The 19,876-nt window shown below is 49.9% G+C and overlaps 2 protein-coding genes across 2 annotated transcripts; both read left to right on the top strand.

Annotated features, from left to right (window-relative positions):
• The first annotated feature begins 9 nt into the window (after positions 1–9).
• C5H9orf78 (chromosome 5 C9orf78 homolog) lies at positions 10–8,573 on the top strand. Its single transcript, XM_043469822.1, has 9 exons — positions 10–167; positions 548–607; positions 2,861–2,912; positions 3,041–3,111; positions 3,652–3,729; positions 4,277–4,474; positions 5,460–5,596; positions 5,702–5,800; positions 7,911–8,573. Exons 1-9 carry the CDS (start codon positions 85–87, stop codon positions 8,000–8,002), a joined length of 870 nt encoding a protein of 289 aa, XP_043325757.1. The 5' UTR covers positions 10–84; the 3' UTR covers positions 8,003–8,573.
• Positions 8,574–9,807: 1,234 nt separating this feature from the next.
• On the top strand, positions 9,808–18,009 carry TOR1A (torsin family 1 member A). Its single transcript, XM_043469821.1, has 5 exons — positions 9,808–10,295; positions 10,943–11,208; positions 13,848–14,023; positions 14,122–14,249; positions 17,410–18,009. Exons 1-5 carry the CDS (start codon positions 10,115–10,117, stop codon positions 17,658–17,660), a joined length of 1,002 nt encoding a protein of 333 aa, XP_043325756.1. The 5' UTR covers positions 9,808–10,114; the 3' UTR covers positions 17,661–18,009.
• Positions 18,010–19,876: the final 1,867 nt, after the last annotated feature.

Genomic DNA, 19,876 nt, shown 5'->3' with positions numbered 1-19,876 from the left:
TCTGACCTCACGGCCGCGCGCCGGAAGTAGCCTAGATCTCGGCGCAGAGGCTCGGCGGCTCTAGACCGCGGGGCCGGTGCAACTATGCCGGTCACCGGGAAGACTTTCCGCCGGCGCCGCGCCGACTCGGAGTCGGAGGAAGATGAGCAGGACTCAGAGGAGGTTCGGTGCGTTTGGGGCGGGATCCTACAGGGCAGGAAGAAAGAAGCAACCTAGGGGGGACTCACGACCAGCCGGGTACCTCGTTGACACCATTGCTGTGAGCGGTGTCGTTACCCCTCTGCCAGCGAAGGAAACGAGGCTCCTAGGGATGAGACCGCTGCCCCAAGGTCTCAAGGACATCCCAAGGGGTGTCCTTGGGATGCGGAGTAGATCTGACTCCTGGTGGTGGGTCAAGACGCAGTCACTCTACTCTCTGGACCCCTGCGGGCGGCTCGACGGCCGGTCATTGGTGTCCTTCGAAGCTGCCTTTTGACTCTTTGAGTTCCGTGAAGCGTATCTCAACCTGTGCGTTGCCTTTTTTTTCTCTCTCTCTCTCTCTCTCAAGATTAAAACTGGAAGAGACCCGAGAGGTGCAGAACTTGAGGAAGAGGCCCAACGGGGTGAGGTGGGTACCACTTGGGAGTAGAGGACCCAGAACAGGAGGGGATGACAGAGACACCACGTCCCCCAACTCCTCTCCCCCACCCGGGTCCTTGTCACAAATATATTCTCAGACATAGACAGCCCCTTTTCTTGAGACACTTTATACTTTGTACTGCCTAGAGAGGGACTCAAGCGTTGTGTATTTTTTTTTTTTTTGCAAATGTTCAACCAGGACATGCCCTGAGCCTTGTGGTCCTGAAGTTTGCTCCAGCGCTACCATGGGCTTGCCTGATAGCTCAGCTGGTAAAGAATCTGCCTGCAATGAAGGAGACCCCGGTTCGATTCTTGGGTCTGGAAGATCCACTGGAGAAGGGATAGGCTACCCACTCCAGTATTCTGGCCTGCAGAATTCCATGGACTATATAGTCCATGGGATCGAAAAGACTCAGACACGACTGAGCAAGTTTCACTTCTTCCAGAGCTACAGGTCATTGCTAGTGTTTTTGGTTTGTTTTTGTTTTAACTCCAATACTTGGGCCACCTGATATGAAGAACTGACTCACTGGAAAAGACCCTGATACTGGGAAGGACTGAAGGCAGGAGGAGAAGGAGATGACAGAGGATGAGATGTTTGGATGGCATCACTGACAGGACGGACATGAGTTTGAGTAGGCTCCAGGAGTTGGTGACAGACAGGGAAGCCTGGTATCCTGCAGTCCGTGGGTTTGCAAAGAGTTGGACACGACTGAGCTGAACTGTTGACTGCACTGGGTCTTCGTTTCTATGCAGGGGCTTTCTCTAGTTGTGATGCTTGGGCTTCTCGTTGTAGTGGCTTCTCTTGTTTCAAAAGACGGGCCCTCAGGTGCCCAGACTTCAGGACTTGCGGCACACAGGCTCTGTAGTTGTGACTCACAAGCTTAGTTGCCCCTCAGCTTGCGGAATCTTTCCCTGCCAGGGATCAAATCCATGTACCCTGCATTGGCAGGTGGATTCTTAGCTACTAGACCACCGGGGAATTCCAGACTAGTGTTTTTATTACACTTAAATTAATTGTGAAATGCACACTGATTGTTAAGAGTTTGGGAAAATTAGAAAGGTATAATCAAGAAAATAAATAGTACCTATAATTCTCCCATAAAGAGGTGACCAGTGTTGACATTTAATGTTCTTCCCTGTCTGTTTTCTCTCTTTTGTAAAGACTGTGAGCAGCCTTATTTTTTTCTATGCTTCAGTAGTCCCCTCTTATCCACAGGGGCTATGTTCCAAGACCCCCAGTGGATGCCTGAAGCTTGAATAGTATCAAATCTTATGCAGAGTATTTTTTCCCACACTAATGGGTGGGTTGTGTATACACTGTGGACCCTCAGGACAAAAGGGTGGTTCACCTTCTCTGTCGGACCAGGCAAGAGGGCAGAGATTCGTCACACTGTTCATAATAGCTGATAGATAATTTAAAACTTACGAATTTTTTATTTCTGGAATTTTCTATTTAATATTTTTGGACTGTAGATAACTGACACTGTGAAAAGTGAAACCACAGCTAAGGGGGAGGACTACTGTATTTTCAACTCATGATATTGTGGGTATTCATCCACATTGTGGGTAATCTTTTCCCCAAAAAACCTTTTTAATAGCTGCATGATATTCCACCAGATATACATACTATAATTTAACTTATCCCCTCTATTTTGGGATCTGTAGGTCATTGTGCAAAATTTCACCACCAAATAAGACTGCAATGGTATTTTCCTAAGACTGCAATAGTATTTTCCTACACTTGTCTTTAGCCTCATTTTCCATGAAGGCAAAATCTTAGAAATGAGGTTTCTAAGCTAAGATAATCCCAAATGACTTTGTAGGAAAGTGTACCACTTAGGTGAACACTGCCCCCACCTCTAGCATCTGGAGTGTCCCTCTCGCTCTCTTTTATTTTTTAATAAAATTTATTTTATTTATTTGGCTGCACCAGGTCTTAGTTGTGGCACATGGGATCTTCCGTCTTCATTGAAGCATGCAAACTCTTAGTTGCTGCATGTGGGATAATTCCCTGACCAGGGCCCCTGCATTGAGAGCGAGGAGTCTTAGCCCCTGGACCACAGGGGAGGTCCCTACAGTGTCTCTTGATCCCTGTTATTCTTGTAGGCTTTTCCATCTGGCTTTGGTGTGCAATCCTCAAATCTTAACCCCGCAGTAATGTTGCAGACTTCCAGAATGTTCCTCCTCATCTCTGATCTGTGCCATCTCTCTCTCTCCTCTGCTTTTTGGTTATTCTCAGTGCTGTTGCCCTGCTGGTGGGAGAGAAAGTACAAGAAGAGACCACTCTAGTGGTGAGTTGTGGGACCCTCCCTGGGCACTGGGAAGATGTGACTGCTCTTCAGTGGGTGACTGAGTTTTCTTTCAAACATTCCACTGCGAGTTACACAGATGCTTCTTCTCTGCTGTTTGCTTTCTGCAGGATGATCCCTTTCAGATGAAGACAGGCGGGATGGTGGACATGAAGAAACTAAAGGAAAGGGGCAAAGATAAGTACGTGCAAAACAGGCTCAGAATCAAACTCGCCTGCACCGCTTGCCTGGGTCTGTGTCCCCCAGGAGCTGGGGTGTGCTGCAGCTTTTACACGACTTGGAGTACCCTTTGTTCTCTGTAAAGAGTATGTTGTTTAAAAGCAAAAGAAAACAAAAACTTTTCAAAAGTTAACTTAGTGTGATGTAGGTAGGCACCTCTTGTAAAGGTGCATTGTATATTGTCTTTCAAACCCATGTGGAAGTTATTTTTCATTTTCAGGAAAAACAGAAACACAGTTACCAAAATAATATAAGCAATGCAAAAGTGAAAAATAAATATATCTACTCATTCCCCCTGAAGTATCTCCAGAGGCCATCAACATGCTTGCGTATATTCCTGGAGTTCCTTCTGTTTACATGTTACATATGTATCTTATTGTTTTCCAACCATGGACAGGATGTTATACATTTCATTGCATACTTGTTTTATTCATGTAGTATCCTATTCAGCCTCATTTATCTGTGACTCTAAGGCTCTCCTTCACTGTTCTCTTTTTTGTAGGATCAGCGAAGAGGAAGACCTCCATCTGGGGACATCATTTTCCGCAGAAACCAACCGAAGGGACGAGGATGCCGACATGTAGGTGTCAGTCTTTTCAGCAGTGAGCGATTGGGGGTGGTCTCCAGCCAGATAGTGTCTAAGACATTTAGTCACAGATAACATTTCTAATCTTATCCAAAAACAGCAAATTTGACCTCTCTTGTGTCCCTGGTCCCCCTTACCCCACCACCTTAGGCTTGAGAACTTTGAAATCCTCAAGAATTCTTTAAGAACGTGGTTCTTAGAATTTTTAGATTCCTTGGCTAGTAGTATTCCCATCCCACCCCCTAAAAAAAAATTGCAGGGAGAAACATTGGACTTACCCATTTTTCATTTTGCCACCAAGGCTGTTAAATAAAAACTGCCATCAAAGAAACTTACATATGATGTGGTGAGACAGGATCTCATTATATATATTGGTGCTTTAAATTGAAAGATTTTAGCTTGATTTAAAAACTCAAAAGTTATTTTTATTTTTCTCACTTCTCCGTGGAATGACGACAACTCCATCATCACCCATCATGGCTCTGGGCCAGGCTTGGAGCTGTTCTGCCCCTCCCTGAGGCCTGCGGGTATCTTGTTTCAGGATGAAGTACATTGAGACAGAGCTGAAGAAGCGGAAAGGGATCGTGGAACACGAGGAACAGAAAGTCAAGCCAAAGAATGCAGAGGATTGCCTTTATGAGCTGCCGGAAAACATCCGGGTTTCCTCAGCAAAGAAGACGGAGGAGATGCTCTCCAACCAGATGCTGAGTGGCATCCCCGAGGTGGACCTCGGCATCGAGTGAGTTTCAGACCCACGGTCACGCCTCTCTCCCGCCCCTAGGCAGAAGGGTCAGCTCTCTGCTTTCCAGTTAACAGTTAAGGGGGCTGTTTCTTAACCTGTCTCCTTGGAAACCCACAGATACAAACTTACCCTCTCTGGTCTGCAGACATGGTTGTTGCCCAGAGTTTCTCTGGGTTGGTCAGAGCAATTAAAGACACAAGGGACTGTCACCACCAAAAACAAAAGTATTTGGTTTGTCTTATAAAGTAGAGGGATACTTTCTGTTTTTTCTTTCTATTTATTTATTTATTCGGCTGCTTCGGGTCTTAGTTGCAGCATTCTGGATCTTTCATTGTGGCATGCTGGCTTCTCTCTAGTTGTGGCACACAGGCTTACCATGGCATGTGGAATCCAGTTTCCCACCCAGGGATCAAATGCAAGTGCCCTGCATTAGAAGGTGGATTCTTAACCACTGGACCACCGGGGAAGTTCCAAAAGTGTTTGTTTTTATTTAGCCTTTGTGCACAGTTCTTCCAATAGGTCCTTGTATTCTCCTGCTCTCTTCAGCAGGAGCAGTGATAAGGTTCACCCACCCCATGATCCTTTCATTTTAACTACAAAGCATCTGCTCTAAAAGGGGACTTTTATGGAGGAAACACAGGGTCAGAATCTTCTTCAGGTGTGGTAGAAAGTTGGGCAACCTCTGGGTTCTCACCTCCTTGCTGGCCTCACTGGCTTTGAGCCTTAGGGAGTTCACCTGACCTCTGGCTCAGTTTCCCCTCGATCAGAAGAGAGTAAGTCCTGCATCTCTGATGCCATGAGAGCGCAGTGACACTCCGGCCACAGGGAAGCTGGTGAGCTGCAGAGAGGCTCTGATGTCACCCTGAGAAGGGTGACATCCTTATGCAGCTGAGCGGGGGGGTACTTGGAGCCCGCAGTCAGTTCCATCTGAGGCCCACAGTTGCAAAGCGCTAACCGTGGTGTGGCCCCTCTCTCCCCACAGTGCGAAAATAAAAAACATCATTTCCACGGAGGACGCCAAGGCCCGTCTGCTGGCTGAGCAGCAGAACAAGAAGAAAGACAGCGAGACCTCGTTCGTGCCCACCAACATGGCGGTGAACTACGTGCAGCACAACCGCTGTAAGTGCCGCAGGTCCGGGGGGCGGCCCCACCCTGCACCGCTGGGCTGAGGTCCCCGGGTCCCCCTACTCTGTCTGACACGCCCCCTGGTCTCCTTCGGTCCAGTTTACCATGAGGAGCTCAACGCTCCCATACGGAGAAACAAAGAGGAGCCCAAAGCCCGACCCTTGCGCGTGGGGGACACAGAGAAGCCGGAGCCTGAGCGTGAGTACAGCAGGGGCCTCAGGGCCGCTGGGGGCGGCCGTGGCCCAGGGTCCGTGGAGGCGGGGAGGGGCGGCGCTTGGGCCTTGGGGCCAAGGCATCTGGGTCTCGTTCTTTCTCTGGACCATGGTTGTGTGCCATCCCCTTTCCCAGCCTCAGTTTCCTCACCTTTAAAATGGGGTTGGTAATAAAATGTACCACTTGCGGTTGCTCTAAGGATTTACTGGGCTATCAAATATAACAGAGACTCAGAAAACTTGAATAAGCAAAAACAAACGTTAATTGTGATTTCACCACCCAAAGAAGGCCATAGTTAACATTTTTTATTTTTAAAATTTATTTTATTGAAGCATAGTTTATTCACAGCATTGCATTAATTTCCACTGTATAGCAAAGTGATTCAGCTACACATGTATATGCATGTCCTTCTTCAGTCTTTTCTGTTACGGTTTATTGCAGGATATTGAGCATAGTCCTCCGTGCTGTACAACAGATCTTTTTTCTCTCTGAACTGTACAGCGGGTTCTCTTTATTTATTTTTTTAAATTGTAATATAATTGCTTTCCACTGCCCTGTTAGTTTCTGGTATACACAACACTGTTACGTATTGTTAACCCTCAGTATTCTCAGGGGGCTGGTTCCAGGACCTGCTGCCAACACCAGAATCTGTGGATGGTCAAGCTCAAGTTCCACAGTCAGCCCTCGGTACCCACGGCTTCCAACCAACAGCAATTGTAAATGCAGCATTACACAGCCTGGGGTTGGTTGTTGAACCCATGGATACCAAGGGTGAACTGTGTAACCTTCCTGACTTTTTAAAAAAAATACATGTATTGTATACATACTTAATAGGATATCACCGCTCTTTAGTGTCTTTTACCTGTCTCTTCATTACAGTAAATTACATTTTCCCTTTCAATGGGCATATCACGCTGTGCTGGACAGGTAGAAATCCTTTAGTCCAACCGTTTCCCTCTGGCGAGACACTCAGCTTGCTTCCCATGTTTCCCTATTTAATGATGATCATCCTTGACTCTATCGTGTCCTTAATGCTGTCTTCTGAGAATTCGACAAATGATCCTCTGGAAGCGTGATGCTGATGTGTTCTCCCACCGGCCGCATCCAGCAGTGCCCTTCCCCACATGCTCTTAGCACCAGGCGGTGTCATCTTTTTCATCAACAATGGGACAATTCTCAGGAAATGCTACATTTGCTGAGACTTCTCTGGGTCTCCCTTCCTACTTCAAAAATTATTTTCTGTAACACTTTGGCCGAGTAGTCTTTGATTCCCAAAGAGTTTCCTGTTATTAATATCTGTTAAACAGAGATTTTAGAGGCACCAGATTTGGGTTCAATGCTTAGCTTCCTGTCCCTTTCTGAGTGACCTTGAGCAAGTCAGCTAACCTCTCTGAGGAGAGATGGTAACATGCCCCTGCTGGGATTTCTGGGCAGGTGAAAGGAAGTCATGTCTAAAAACATTTGTGCCATGCCTGACACCTAGTCAGACTCTCAATGCAGTTGAGAGGTTGCTGAATTTGTTACTGTTCATTCGCTGAGTAATGTCTGACTCTTTGTGACTCCAGTGGAGTGAAGAACGCCAGGCTTCCCTGTCCTTTGCTGTCTCCTGGAATTTGCTCAGACTCATGTCCATTGAGTCAATGATGTTACCTAAAAATCTCATTCTCTGTCGCCCCCTTCTCCTGCCCTCCGTCTTTCCCAACATCAGGGTCTTTTGCAGTGAGTCAGCTCTTTACATCAGGTGGCCAAAGTATTGGAGCTTCAGCTTCAGCATCAATCCCTCCAGTGAATATTCAGGATTGATTTCCTTTAGGATTGACTGGTTTGATCTCTTTGCAGTCCAAGGGACTCTGTTGTTCACCTGGTCTAACACTAAAGTCAGCATATTTCAGCTGGCACCTGACTCCACCATACTTACTGCTCTTCACTCAGTAACACATACTTACTGAGGCCTTCCTGTGTTCCTGTTGACTAGGGTAGGCATTGGGGCGCCTCTTGAGAGTGAGACAAAGGTATGGTTGTCTTGGCCTGTGCAGAGCTAAGCCTGTCAGTGGCTTCCAGCATGGCAAACAGCTTTTCCTCTTTTCCTTCTCAGGGTCCCCTCCCAACCGCAAGCGTCCTGCTAATGAGAAGGCCACGGATGATTATCATTACGAGAAGTTCAAGAAGATGAACAGGCGGTACTGAGGGAGGCTAAATGGGGAGAGTTGCAGCATGGGATATAAATACTGTTGTCCACTCCCTTTATCCCCATGATAAAAGATTTCCTGGACAGAAGCCTGCTCATTGGCTAGCAGATGGCTCCCAAAACAGACTCTATCAGTCCTGCTGCTTACCTGTGGGATTTTCAGGCATTGAATTTGTAACCTTTTGAAACAATGTGTAGTTTTCCTATTTGGGGGCAAACTAGTCTTGTGAGCATTATTAAATCTTGTTTGTAAATATGTTGACTTTCTCTTAGTACTTGCCCTGGGTCAGGAGGAAACAGCTCTGTGTTTCAGAGTGAGATAATATCCTTTCGATTGGGCTTTTATTATAATATATGCAGTCATTGTCTCTTGCTTTCAAATATCTAGAGTGAGATTCAGAAATGCTTCCTTCACTGTTTACAGTGGATCCAGCTGAAAGAAAAATCTAGACGATCAAAGGAACACTAGTATTTTCTGACTTTTACAGTTATGTTTCTTTTCATTAAAGAAAGAAAAAGTAATTTCTATCATTTTAAGCATTTAAATATTAAACATGAAATGGACCCAGCCTTTTTTGTTTTGCGTCTCCTTGCACCAGCAGTGACTCAGATCATGTGTTCATCGCCTGGGGCTTGGGTAACTCAAAAGCAAACTTCAGTCATTGAGAGGGGTTTTTCTCATTTGGGATAGGCACCAAACTTTGAGCTATCAGGTTGGTGCCACTTGTGCTGTTGCTTTTCGTGAGGTAGGTACACAGGTTGTGATGAGGAAAGAACAGGTTGGTTGACTCCTGGGCTGATTTAAATCAGGTATCTTGTGGTTACTGACATTTGGCTTTGGAGTCGGATCTGAGTCCTCACAGCTTCTTTATTAAATCCATGGACACATCCGTTTGCCTTGCAGCCTGTTTTCTCATCTGTAAGAGATTTTCTTTTCTTCCCCCTTCACTCAAACGCAAGGTCAGTGAAGCCAGGATTCACCTGCACCTCATTTTTTTTTTTCTTCAATCCCCAGGATCTAGTCCATAGGAGATCCTCAAAATTATGAATGAATGAATGAGAGGAAGTAACTGTTACCTGGGAGAGACCTGACCAACACTACCTTATCCAGGTGAGGAAGGTCAATGTCAACAGTCATAAATCATGTTGATTATATGTACCTATGATATGTTATAAAAATAGCATCTCTGTAAAGTATATTCCTCCCCCAAACCCATAACTCCAATCAAAGAAGAGCATCAAATTCCAGTAGTTGAGAATCCTATAAAAGACTAGGACTTCCTACGTGGCTCAGTGGTAAAGAATCCCCCTGTCAAAACAGGAGACACGGGTTGGATCCCTCGCTGTGGGGAATCCCCTGGAGACGGAAATGGCAACCCACTCTAGTATTCTTGCCTGGGAAATCCCGTGGACGGAGGAGCCTGGCTTGGGCTATAGCCCATGGGGTCGCATAAAAAGAGCGACTGAACGACTAAACAACAAGGAAATAAAAAACTTTAGTTATGATATATCAACATGGGCTCATTCATTTTAACAAATGCAACATAACTGACGACAGCAACAACAAAACCTACTAGTGTAAGATGTGAACAATAGCGGAAACTGCGTGCGAGGGTGTGGTAATATGGAACCTCTCTGTTCAGTCCCCTCAACCTTTCTATAAACGTAAGTCAGTAAAGTCGCTCAGTCGTGTCCGACTCTGCGACCCCGTGGACAGTAGCCCACCAGGCTCCTCCATCCATGGGGTTCTCCAGGCAAGAGTACTGGAGTGGGTTGCCATTTCCTTCTCCAGGGGATCTTCCCGACCCAGGGATCGAACCCGGGTTTCCAGCATTGCAGGCAGACCGTCTGAGCCACCAGGAAAGCCCATGTAAAACTGTTCCCCAAAAGCAAGTTTTACTAAAAGAGAAAAAAATTTGGCCCCTCCAACTACCCCAGCGCCCAAAGCAGGAAAGGGCTTTGCCCTTCACAAAGATGGCGGCCGCCGGCGTCGGAGGCGATCCGCCTCTTTGAAGAATGTCGGCGCCGGCGGGAGGAACCGGAAGCGCGGTCTGGTGGCGGCGCCGGTCGGCGGTAGGCGCGAGAACGCGCAGGGCGGCGCGGGTCCCGGCATGAAGCTGGGGCGGGCTGCGCTGGGCCTGCTGCTGCTGGCGCCGTTGGCGGTGCGGGCGGTGGAGCCCATCAGCCTGGGACTGGCCCTGGCCGGCGTCCTCACCGGCTACATCTCCTACCCGCGCCTCTACTGCCTGTTCGCCGAGTGCTGCAGCCCGAAGCGGAGCCTCAGCCGGGAAGGTAGGATGGGCCGGGGGCTGGTGCGAGAGCTGGAAAGGGGGTCAGAGGCGGGGGGCGGCCAGGAGGCCCGGAAGCCCGGGCAGTGCCCAGCCGGTGGCTGGAGGTGGGGCCCGGGCCCGGACCCGGAACCGGCGTGCGGCACAGGGCCTGGCTCCTGGACCACGACCGCAGGCCGATCGGACTTTGATCTGAGACCTGCGGACGCCAGCTGCGCCTTCGCCCAGAAAGCGGGCGGGTGGACGATCGGAAACTTCCTTCAGAGGTTTTTTTTGCTCGTTCCTCGCCGGAGACGGGAAGGCTGGTGGGGTTCTCCCGACGCGGAGCAGCGGGGCCGAATTACGCTGCCCTTTTTTTTCTGCCGGCCTTCGGGTGGGGTGGGACAGGGGTGGGGTGAGGGGCTCGCGCTGCTGGCGGAGGCACTGGAGCCAGGGGGGTCTCATCCGAAAGAGTGGGCAGGACTTGCAGAGGGAGGGCCTCCTGGACTCACGGGTCACCTGTGCCGAGTGCCTACCTACGTCTGCGTCCCAGTAAACGCTTGGAAGACCTTGGTGGGCTTTGCTGGCTTTGCGTGAACCTGTAAACTGGACTACGTTTTGCCAGGTGTGTCCCCCTATTCCCTGCCTGACTGGCTTTGATTTTTTTCGCAGCGCTGCAGAGGGATCTCGACAGCAAGCTCTTTGGACAGCATCTTGCAAAGAAAGTCATCTTAAATGCTGTGTCTGGCTTCATCAGCAACCCGAAGCCCAAGAAACCTCTCACCCTCTCCCTGCACGGGTGGACAGGCACTGGCAAAAATTTTGTCAGCAAGATCATCGCGGAGAATATCTACGAGGGTGGTCTGAACAGTGACTATGTCCACCTGTTTGTGGCCACGCTGCACTTCCCACACATCTCGAATATCACCCTGTATAAGGCAAGGGCCAAATTTTGGGATCCTTCCCGGATGATGCTGGCTTTGGGGTTTTTTTGTTGGGGGATGGGATTTGGATGTTCTGTGTTGAAAGGAGTGAACTGTGAAAACAGCCACACGTGTCGTTTTCCTTTAAAAAGTGTGGAAATTACAGAGGGTTGGAGATGACAGGACAATGACACCATCAAAGCTTGTGGTGGTTTCTGAAAACAGACTGCGTGTGGTACTCAGTAAGCGGCATGGTAGGATTTTAGAGATGGATATAATCAAATCCAGTTTAAAGCTCTTCAAATCTAACATGTTTTATAAAAGGAGAAACATTTCTAGGGAGGCCTAAGTTTGGTTTTACACTTGAACTCACTGATTTAACAGCCTGGCTTCCGGGGCAGACACACCTGAATTTGAGCCCCAGGCTCCCACCTATAAGCTATGTAATGTTGGGAGAGTCACCTGACCTCTCTTGAGACTCAGGTTCTTCATCTGTCAAATGGCAGTTGTGAAAATTTCTTTTTAAAGAATTTTTGACCATGCCACATAGCATGTTGGGTCTTGGTTCCCTGACCAGGGTCTGAACCCGTGCCACCCCCTGCAGTGGAAGCTGGGAATCTTAACCACTGCATCACCAGGGGAAGTCTGAGAATTTCTTGAGCTCTTAAACCTGTCGAATATGTGCTTATGTGCTCAACATGATGCTCAGCACATGAGCATTCAGATCACTGGTAACTTATTGCCTCTTTTTTTTTTTGGTCTCACCTGTGTGAACACATTTTTCCCTTCAGCTTGGATGAGCATCAGGGTCACTGACTGCCCGGGAGTTCCTGGGATGTGAGGCTTTCGCTGCTACAACTGGGAAAGTTCCAGGCAAATAGGGACGAGTTGGTCTTCCTAGTTAGCATTCCATCTTCACTGTTTAATAGCTATGTGACTGAGCAAGTTACATAACCTCCCTGCACCTCAGTTTCCTGGTCTGTGAAATAGAAAATGCAGTAGTTAACTGCCTTGATGGGTTTTGGAAGATCATAATAAAACAGGTGAACCGTGCTTAGAACAGGGTCTTGTCTATAATGAGTGCTCCATGTACGTTCTCTGTTGTTGTCTGTAAGAGGGAGGAGCAGAATGGAAGGCCTTGGCTGCTGGAGCCTGCCAGACCTGAGGGAATCCTCATATAAACAGTGACTTATTTTGTGGCCTTGTTCAAGTCACTCCAGCTCTCCTGAGGTTCTTGTTCTATAAATAGAGGTTAATTCACATCTACAAAGCAGAGTTGGGCGTCCCAAGTGGTGCTAGGGGTAAAGAACCCACCTGCCAACGCAGGAGACGTAAGAGACACAGGTTTGATCTCTGGGTTGGGAAGATCCCCTGGAGGAGGGCATGGCAACCCACTCCAGTATTCTTGCCTGGAGAATCCCATGGACAGGAGAGCTGACTGGTTATAGTTCATGGGGCCACAAAGAGTCAGACACGACTGAAGTGATTTTTCACAAACAGAGCAAAGTTACTGCTTTGGTTAAAAGACACCCATGGAACACTGTATCCATGGTCTGAGTAGCCAAGCAAAACCCCAGATCATAAGAAGTCAAGACCAATGTTGTAACTTCCAGAATTTTCCTCAGAAACTAACAGCTAACTCTTTCTTCTTACTTGTGTGTGCGCTCAGTTGCTTCACTTGTGTCTTGACTCTTTGCAACCCCATGGACTGTAGTCTGCTAGGCTCCTCTGTCCATGGAATCTTCACGCAAGAATATTGGAGTGGATTGCCATGCCCTCCTCCAGGGGATCTTCCTGACCCAGCGATCCAACCTGGGTCTCCTGTGTCTCCTGCGTTGCAGACAGATTCTTTACCTACTGAGCCACCTGGGAAGCCCTCTCCTTATCGGAGGGGAAAACATCTAGGAAAGCATTGTGAAAAACCATAGCTCAAATTTTTGATGAAAAGCATTCTCTCTCCTCCTCTTGATTGCTTAATATAAGAAGTACCTACATAATGTTTGTAGGGAATGTTCCATTTAATAAAGCAGATTTATTCTAGTGGCCTCCAGACACTGTTTCAGAAACTCAGGAGTGTTCCTCCCCACACTCATCCTCGAGCATGTGTGCTCTTGAGGTCTTTTTACCCCTCTGGAAACGTTAGAGCCCTTCTCCTGGTTCTTCCAAGGACTTACTAAAGGAAGAGGTTACTCAGTCTCTGCCTTCCCCCAAGAAGGCTGGTGTCCACAGGATATGTTTTAATATGTTCATTTTGATGACAGAGTACTAGCAATGTAGCATCCATGTGACATGTCACAGGACAAGAATTATAATCAGGGTGCGGGGCCTTGGAATCAGGCAGGGTGTGGTTCAAATCTTCCCTCTGTTACAGACCAATTTTGTAACATTGGGGAAATTTTGGAGTCTCAGTTGATTATGCTCGTTGTGCCTTGGCCTTCTCATCTGTAAAATGGGCATGATGATGCCCACCATGTGGGGTTGTGGTGAGGAACAGAAGAGCTCGCGTGAAGTTCTCAGCACAGCGGGAAGCATGCAGTAAGCTCTTGTAAATGCAGGCTTTGTAGACCCCAACTGTAGTGTAATAGTGCCCCCCCACCTCAGCTGTGTTGGTCACACATCTGAGAATCTCTCTTGGCTTCCCCCTTGTCACTCAGGATCAGTTACAGTCGTGGATTCGCGGCAATGTGAGTGCCTGTGCGAGGTCCATCTTCATATTTGACGAAATGGACAAGATGCACGCTGGCCTCATAGACGCCATCAAGCCTTACCTAGACTATTACGACAACCTGGATGGGGTCTCCTATCAGAAAGCCATCTTCATATTTCTCAGGTAAAGTCGGGGCCGGGACATGGTTGAGCTCTGAGCCCCAGCCCTGGAGGCTTCGAGGAGAAACACCCCAGTCCTTATTCATTGGAATTGTCCCGCAGCAATGCTGGAGCAGAAAGGATCACAGACGTGGCTTTAGATTTCTGGAGAAGTGGAAAGCAGAGGGAAGAAATCAAGCTCAAAGACATGGAGCATGCCTTGTCTGTGTCGGCCTTCAATAACAAGAACAGTAAGTGGGGGCACTGCTCTGGCGGTCCTGTGGTTAAGACTCTGCACTTGCAATGCAGGGGCCGTGGGTTCGAACCCTGGTCAGGGAACTAAGATCCCATACGCAGTGCAGCGCAGTGAAAGAAAAGAAAGCACAGTAAATGGAGTTATCTGCTCCCAAGACCAAACCCCTCCCCTGGCCCCATTCATGATCCTGCATCCCTGTTTTAGATTGACAGCCTCCCCATCACCTGGGACCGATTCTCAGTCCCTTCCCCAGGCCTGCTGAGGTCTGAATTCCTGAGGGAATCTGTGTAAACAAACTCCAGGTGACTTACTCACACTCAAGAAAGAGGAACTTTGTTGATCCTCAAGATCTCGAAAATTTGCTTCCTGTTTTCTTCAGCTAAGTCAAAGCAGGTGGTGGAACAAGGAAGGCTGCTGGGGATGCTCTGATGGAGATGGGCCGTCAGGTCCCTTGCTTTCTTGCCTTACCCTGGAACTCTGAGGGTCTGTGCCTCGGAGGAATAGCCTGACAAGGATGGGCTGCAGTTTTAAATAGAGTGGTGAGGGAAGGCTCATGTGAGGGTGACATCTGAGCTGACCTGAGGAGTGAGGGAGCCATGTGGAAACGAGGGAAAAGCATCGCACCAGAGGGAACAGCACACGTGAGGCCCCTGAGGTGGGAATGTGCCTGGACGAAGAGGAACATAGGAGAAGAGCGGGAGGCCAGATAAGAGCTGGAGCCAGGGGTGGGCTGCAGATCGTGGAAGGCCTGGGGACCCACAGCAGGGCTTGACTGCAAGTGGAAAAGGGAGTCCTTGGAGGGTTTTGAGCTGACTGCCCTGTTCAGACCTAGTTTTAACAGGGCTGCCTGGCTGCCAGGTGGAGAACAGACTGAGGCAGCAGCGGGGGCAGGGGCAAGGCCAGCGAGGAGCGGCTCCAGCAACCCGGGGGAGAGATGCTGGTGGCTTGGGGGTGGGAGGTCACGGTCGGCCTGGCATGTATTTTGAAGGTAGAAACAGTGAAATTTCCTAAAGGACTGTGTGGGAATGAGAAAGGAATTGAGGATCTGGCCTGAGCACTTGGCAGGGCCTCCCTGCCCGCCCTGTTCGTTCAGGGTACTGTCTCCAGGAGGAGCAGGTTTGCAGGGAGCAGGGGAAATAACACGTTGGAGGCATGGGAGCAGAGGTGTGGAGCAGGCCGCTGAAGTCCCAGTGCACGTGGGTGGGGGCACGTGGGGGAGGGGCAGTCAGGCTGAGGATCGACCAGGGAATGATCAGTCAGTGTTATGTAAGGCCATTTGCTGCACCTGAGCGATCTTCAGGGGTCTCTGGGGGTCCTGGTTGTCCTGACTCCCTGGCTGATTAGCCTTCCGCCCTCCTTGCCTGACGGCCCCAGTGAGCATTCACAGCCGTTGGCAATACCTGGAATCGTCTGTTTACTGGCTGACTGGGCGGCTCCTCCGTTGTGCACCCCGGGAGGCAGGTCAGCGTCTGCCTGGCTGGGCTCCGTCCCCAGCCTCAGGCAAGTCCAGCAGGCCTTCAGGAGACTGGCCAGGGCTGTCCCACTCGCTGCGGGCCTACCGCTCAGCCCTCAGTTTGGTTCTTTCCCACGGCCACAGACTGCACCCCATCCAGGCAGTCAGGTGTCACCGAGCACCAGCTGTGTACAAAGCCCCATTGGGCAGGAAAAGGATAAACCCCAGTGGTGATGCCGTGATTGACAGTAAGAAACACATGTCTGGCCTTTGTCCACATTTTTCTGGCCCAGAGCTCCTAAAGCCCTTGGAGTTTCCAAGTGGCAAGAGCCATAAAGGTGTCTTGATGTTCCTGACAGGCCCCTTTGAGCCACCCCGGAGTCTGTGTTAAGTGAGGTGACTTTTGGAGAATACCTAAGGTGGGGGGCGCTTTCCAGGGGAACTGCCCTGGATTGGAGGGTTAGAGCTTTCAGTCTCCAGCCCTTTCAGGCCCCTGGGGAGGGGAGGGGCGGCTGAAGGCTGAATCAGTCGCCAGTGGCCAGTGATTTAATCAGCCATGCCTATGTAAAGAATTTTCTGTAAGAACCCTAAAGAACAGGGTTCGGAGAGCTCTACGCTGGTGAAGGCGCAGAGATTTGGGGAGAGCGGTAGGCTCAGAGTTCACGGGAGCCCCGTGCATCTCCTCCAGCTGGCTGTTCCTGAGTCACATCCTTTTATATAAACCGGTAATCTAGTCATAAAAGGTTTCTCTGAGTTCCATGAGCTCCACTTGCAAAGTAATTGAACCCAAGGAGGGGGCGGCGTCGGCACCTCAGAAGCACAGGGGACAGCCGGAGCTTCCGGTCGGGGGCTGGGGGGGCCGTCTTGTGGGACCTGACGCAGTCTCCGGGTGCGGTGTCATCAGAACCGAGGGGAACCGGGTGGTGTCAGAGAAGCGCTTGGTAGTGTGGGGGAGAAACCCAGGTGGGCATGGCGGCAGAGCCAGACCAGGATTAAGGCACAGGCCGGAAGCGGGAAGGCGGAAGGGGAGACAGTTCTGAAGAACCTCGGGCTGCGACCCAGCGGGTGCTGCCTCGCCTCAGAGGGAGTGGGACGGTCCAGAGGCCGGGGATCGGGGTGGGGGGGCCCCGTGACCGCGGGCGGCTCAGGCCTCATCCGGGAAAGCGCGCGCCCTGCAGCTGGAACAGCACTGTCCTCACACATTACCTACCGGGACGGGGGCTCTTTTGGTCCCCCAAACCCTCTGGAGGGTTTGGACACGGTGGCGGCAGCAGTGAGTGTCCACCCTGTCGCTAATCCAGCTACAGGAACCCCAGCCAGTCGCAAATTTCCAAGAGGCTGGTCTTTTCCCAGGAACCTGCCAGTCTGTGGTCCCTCGCCTGCATGGCCTGTCTGTCCTGGGACGGCCAGTGAGCCTCCTTCCCACTTGAGGTCTTGAGCTCACGTCTTGAGAGGCCTCCCCGCCCACCGTGGCATCACCCTGTCATCCGCTGTCGTAGGAGCATCACCCCAGCAGTCTCACCCCCGCTGTCGAGCTGGGCAAGCTGGGCAAGCTCACTGGTTAGTCTGCCTGCTCCTTAGACCGAGCCCCCTGGAGGGCAGGCGCGGGGCTCCACCTCGTGGTGGACACCCGGCCGATGCATGTGGCCGGGCGGACGGACGGACAGACAGTGGATGAACAGCACCTTTTTCTTTTTCCCAGGTGGCTTCTGGCACAGCAGCTTAATTGACCGAAACCTCATCGACTATTTCGTTCCCTTCCTCCCGCTGGAATATAAACACCTGAAGATGTGCATCAGAGTCGAAATGCAGTCCCGCGGCTACAGGGTGGACGAGGACATTGTGAGCAGGGTGGCCGAGGAGATGACATTTTTCCCCAAAGAGGAGAGAGTTTTCTCCGACAAAGGCTGCAAGACCGTGTTCACCAAGTTAGATTACTACTACGATGACTGATGGCACCAGGGCAGCTTCCCGCACCCCTGCTCCGGTCCTGGAGAGGAGCAAGATGAATTCTTCCTGCGTGACAGGACAGGCACTTCCCCGGGCATTGTTTTTTCATCCAGCAGAACCTTCAGGCTGTCAGTGACAGAGGCAGATGGGGAGCAGCCCCCGGGGCCTGCAGAGGAGGGGAGGAGCCAGCGCCCAGCCAAGCCAGGGCTCATGATTTTTTTTTTTTAAAAAAATCATGTTTTAATTTTAAGTGTTTCTGTTTCAAGGAAGGATGAATCAGTTTTACTGGAAAATGTGATAATTTTTATTTAAAATGGTTTTTAACATTATGAGAAACTTTTCAGACTCTTAAGTTGTTGACTTGTGTGTGTTTTTTAGTAATCTCCTATCATTACAACATACGCCGTGATGTCACTACTGCATAAATGCCCAAGCCTGCCGCCCTCAGTCTGTCCTCTGTAGGATGGCGTGACTGGGGACCGAGGCTAGAGCGGCGAGCAGACCTGTCATGGGATGACCATCACAAGGGCGATGAGCCTTTAGATAGAAGACACACTCAGGCCCATCACAGATAAGGGCCAAGTGTCCTTCCCAAGAGTGTTCATCACAGTGACGCTGTGAACTGTAACACTGTGAATGATCTTAGTAACACTGTGAACAATTTGTTAGAAACAGAATTTCCTGGAAAGAAAACTGTCTGCAAGCCTGTCGCTTGCCTGTCAGTCAGCTTTGCAAAGGCCCCTCTCTGCTTTCCATTCCTGAATGAGTCATGCACTCAGTGGCAGGTTTTGCCATATTTTCATAAAATATGGTCTTTCATATTTTTTTTACTCATTTTCATCATGTTTAATCAGAACTCCCAAACCTTAGCTGCCCCCATGATGCTGGGCAGTGTTTGTTTGTTAAATGCAAATGATGCCACTTTACAACAAAATGGTATGATTCGTGAATACATTTTTTTTTTAAGTGAAAAAACAGACACCTCGAGGCCCTACCTTCTGTGCTTGAGCTGTGAATTGAGACCTAACAGAGCATCCCAGGCCGAAATGGGGAGGAGTGTGACACAGCTGAGGAACTGGGTGGCTCCGGCTCTGTTCAGTGCCCTGGGGTGTCACGGTGTCTCGCGTTCATGGAGCTCCCAACTCCCAGCTGTGAAGTTCATCCAAGTCTGGAGACCCAGCCCCCACTGAGAAGCCAGGCAGCAGCAGAGCGGTGTAGGCACCTAAATACCTTGTATTGTGTAACACACATGTACCTGCAAGGGCTCCTGTGGGTGTGAGTGTCTGCAGCGCTCACAGGGGTGGTCTTCAGCAGGCACAGAAGACAGGGGACCCCCTGCCTCAGGGCTACGCACCCAGTTCGGGAACTCCTTAAGGCCACCCAGGCCCCTAAGGCAGCCCTGAGCACTGGAAAGCTCTTGATGTTGCCCTGAAGCTGGCCTGCTGTCGTGTCCCCAGGAGTCATGGGTTGCGGCTATCAATTCGTCTGAGCAAGTCCCCAGACCCTGGGAGTCCCTACTAGGGGACACTGGGATCCCCTGACTCACCTAGAAAGTTCAGTCTTCCAGATGAGGCTGCGTGGGGGTAAGTGGAAGCGGCAGTAGCCTGGCACCCAGATGGAAGGGCAGGCTCATGGGGTGAGCACTTCCAACCAGGAAACGGGGGGAGTGGGTGACCTGATGGTGAAGTTCTCAACTTTCTAGAAAGGGCTCCATCCTCAGTCCTGGGAAGGGCCAGTGTGAACAAATCACTCACCGAAGAGCCCAGATTGAGGGATTAAGCTGAGATCTGGTTAATATAACAAGGATTTTGTTATTTCCAGGTTCTGGGCTGGAAGACCAGGCAAGGTTTCCTGGTCTCAGCTCAGCCACGCTTTAGGTGCAGAATGGCAGCCGTGAATCACATTTTAGTGCCTCGCTTTCCTGCTTGCATTAATTTTAGAACATATCTGTTAGAAAGAAAACCAGCCTGGGACTTCCCCAGTGGTCCAGTGATTAAGACTCTGCCTTCCGGTGCAGGGGGTGTGGCTCTGACCCCCAGTGGGGAAACTAAGGTGCCACATGCCGTGGGGTGCGACCAAAAAATAAAGTAAGGCCAGCTCTTTCTGATGGTATTTACATCCACGAAAATTAGCTGGGCTGTGACTCATCATCTAATCCAACTTAACTTTGTACTGAACAGCCTTTAAGGTAAACGTTGATTCTGTATGACATGAAGACA

This window comes from Cervus canadensis, chromosome 5 (assembly GCF_019320065.1).
Source record: "Cervus canadensis isolate Bull #8, Minnesota chromosome 5, ASM1932006v1, whole genome shotgun sequence".
In the NCBI taxonomy this organism is placed as follows: domain Eukaryota; kingdom Metazoa; phylum Chordata; class Mammalia; order Artiodactyla; family Cervidae; genus Cervus; species Cervus canadensis.
The sequence above is the reverse complement of the archived record's forward strand: the minus strand, read 5'-3'. Positions and strand labels throughout refer to the sequence as shown.

Excerpts from the sequence above, each read along its gene's own strand:
- C5H9orf78 (XM_043469822.1), top strand. The coding sequence starts at position 85 with ATGCCGGTCACCGGGAAGACTTTCCGCCGGCGCCGCGCCGACTCGGAG. Across the intron at positions 3,112-3,651 it reads AAGGAAAGGGGCAAAGATAA|GATCAGCGAAGAGGAAGACC; the intron begins GTACGTGCAAAA and ends TCTTTTTTGTAG. Across the intron at positions 4,475-5,459 it reads GAGGTGGACCTCGGCATCGA|TGCGAAAATAAAAAACATCA; the intron begins GTGAGTTTCAGA and ends CTCTCCCCACAG.
- TOR1A (XM_043469821.1), top strand. The coding sequence starts at position 10,115 with ATGAAGCTGGGGCGGGCTGCGCTGGGCCTGCTGCTGCTGGCGCCGTTG. Across the intron at positions 10,296-10,942 it reads GCGGAGCCTCAGCCGGGAAG|CGCTGCAGAGGGATCTCGAC; the intron begins GTAGGATGGGCC and ends TTTTTTTCGCAG. Across the intron at positions 11,209-13,847 it reads CGAATATCACCCTGTATAAG|GATCAGTTACAGTCGTGGAT; the intron begins GCAAGGGCCAAA and ends CTTGTCACTCAG.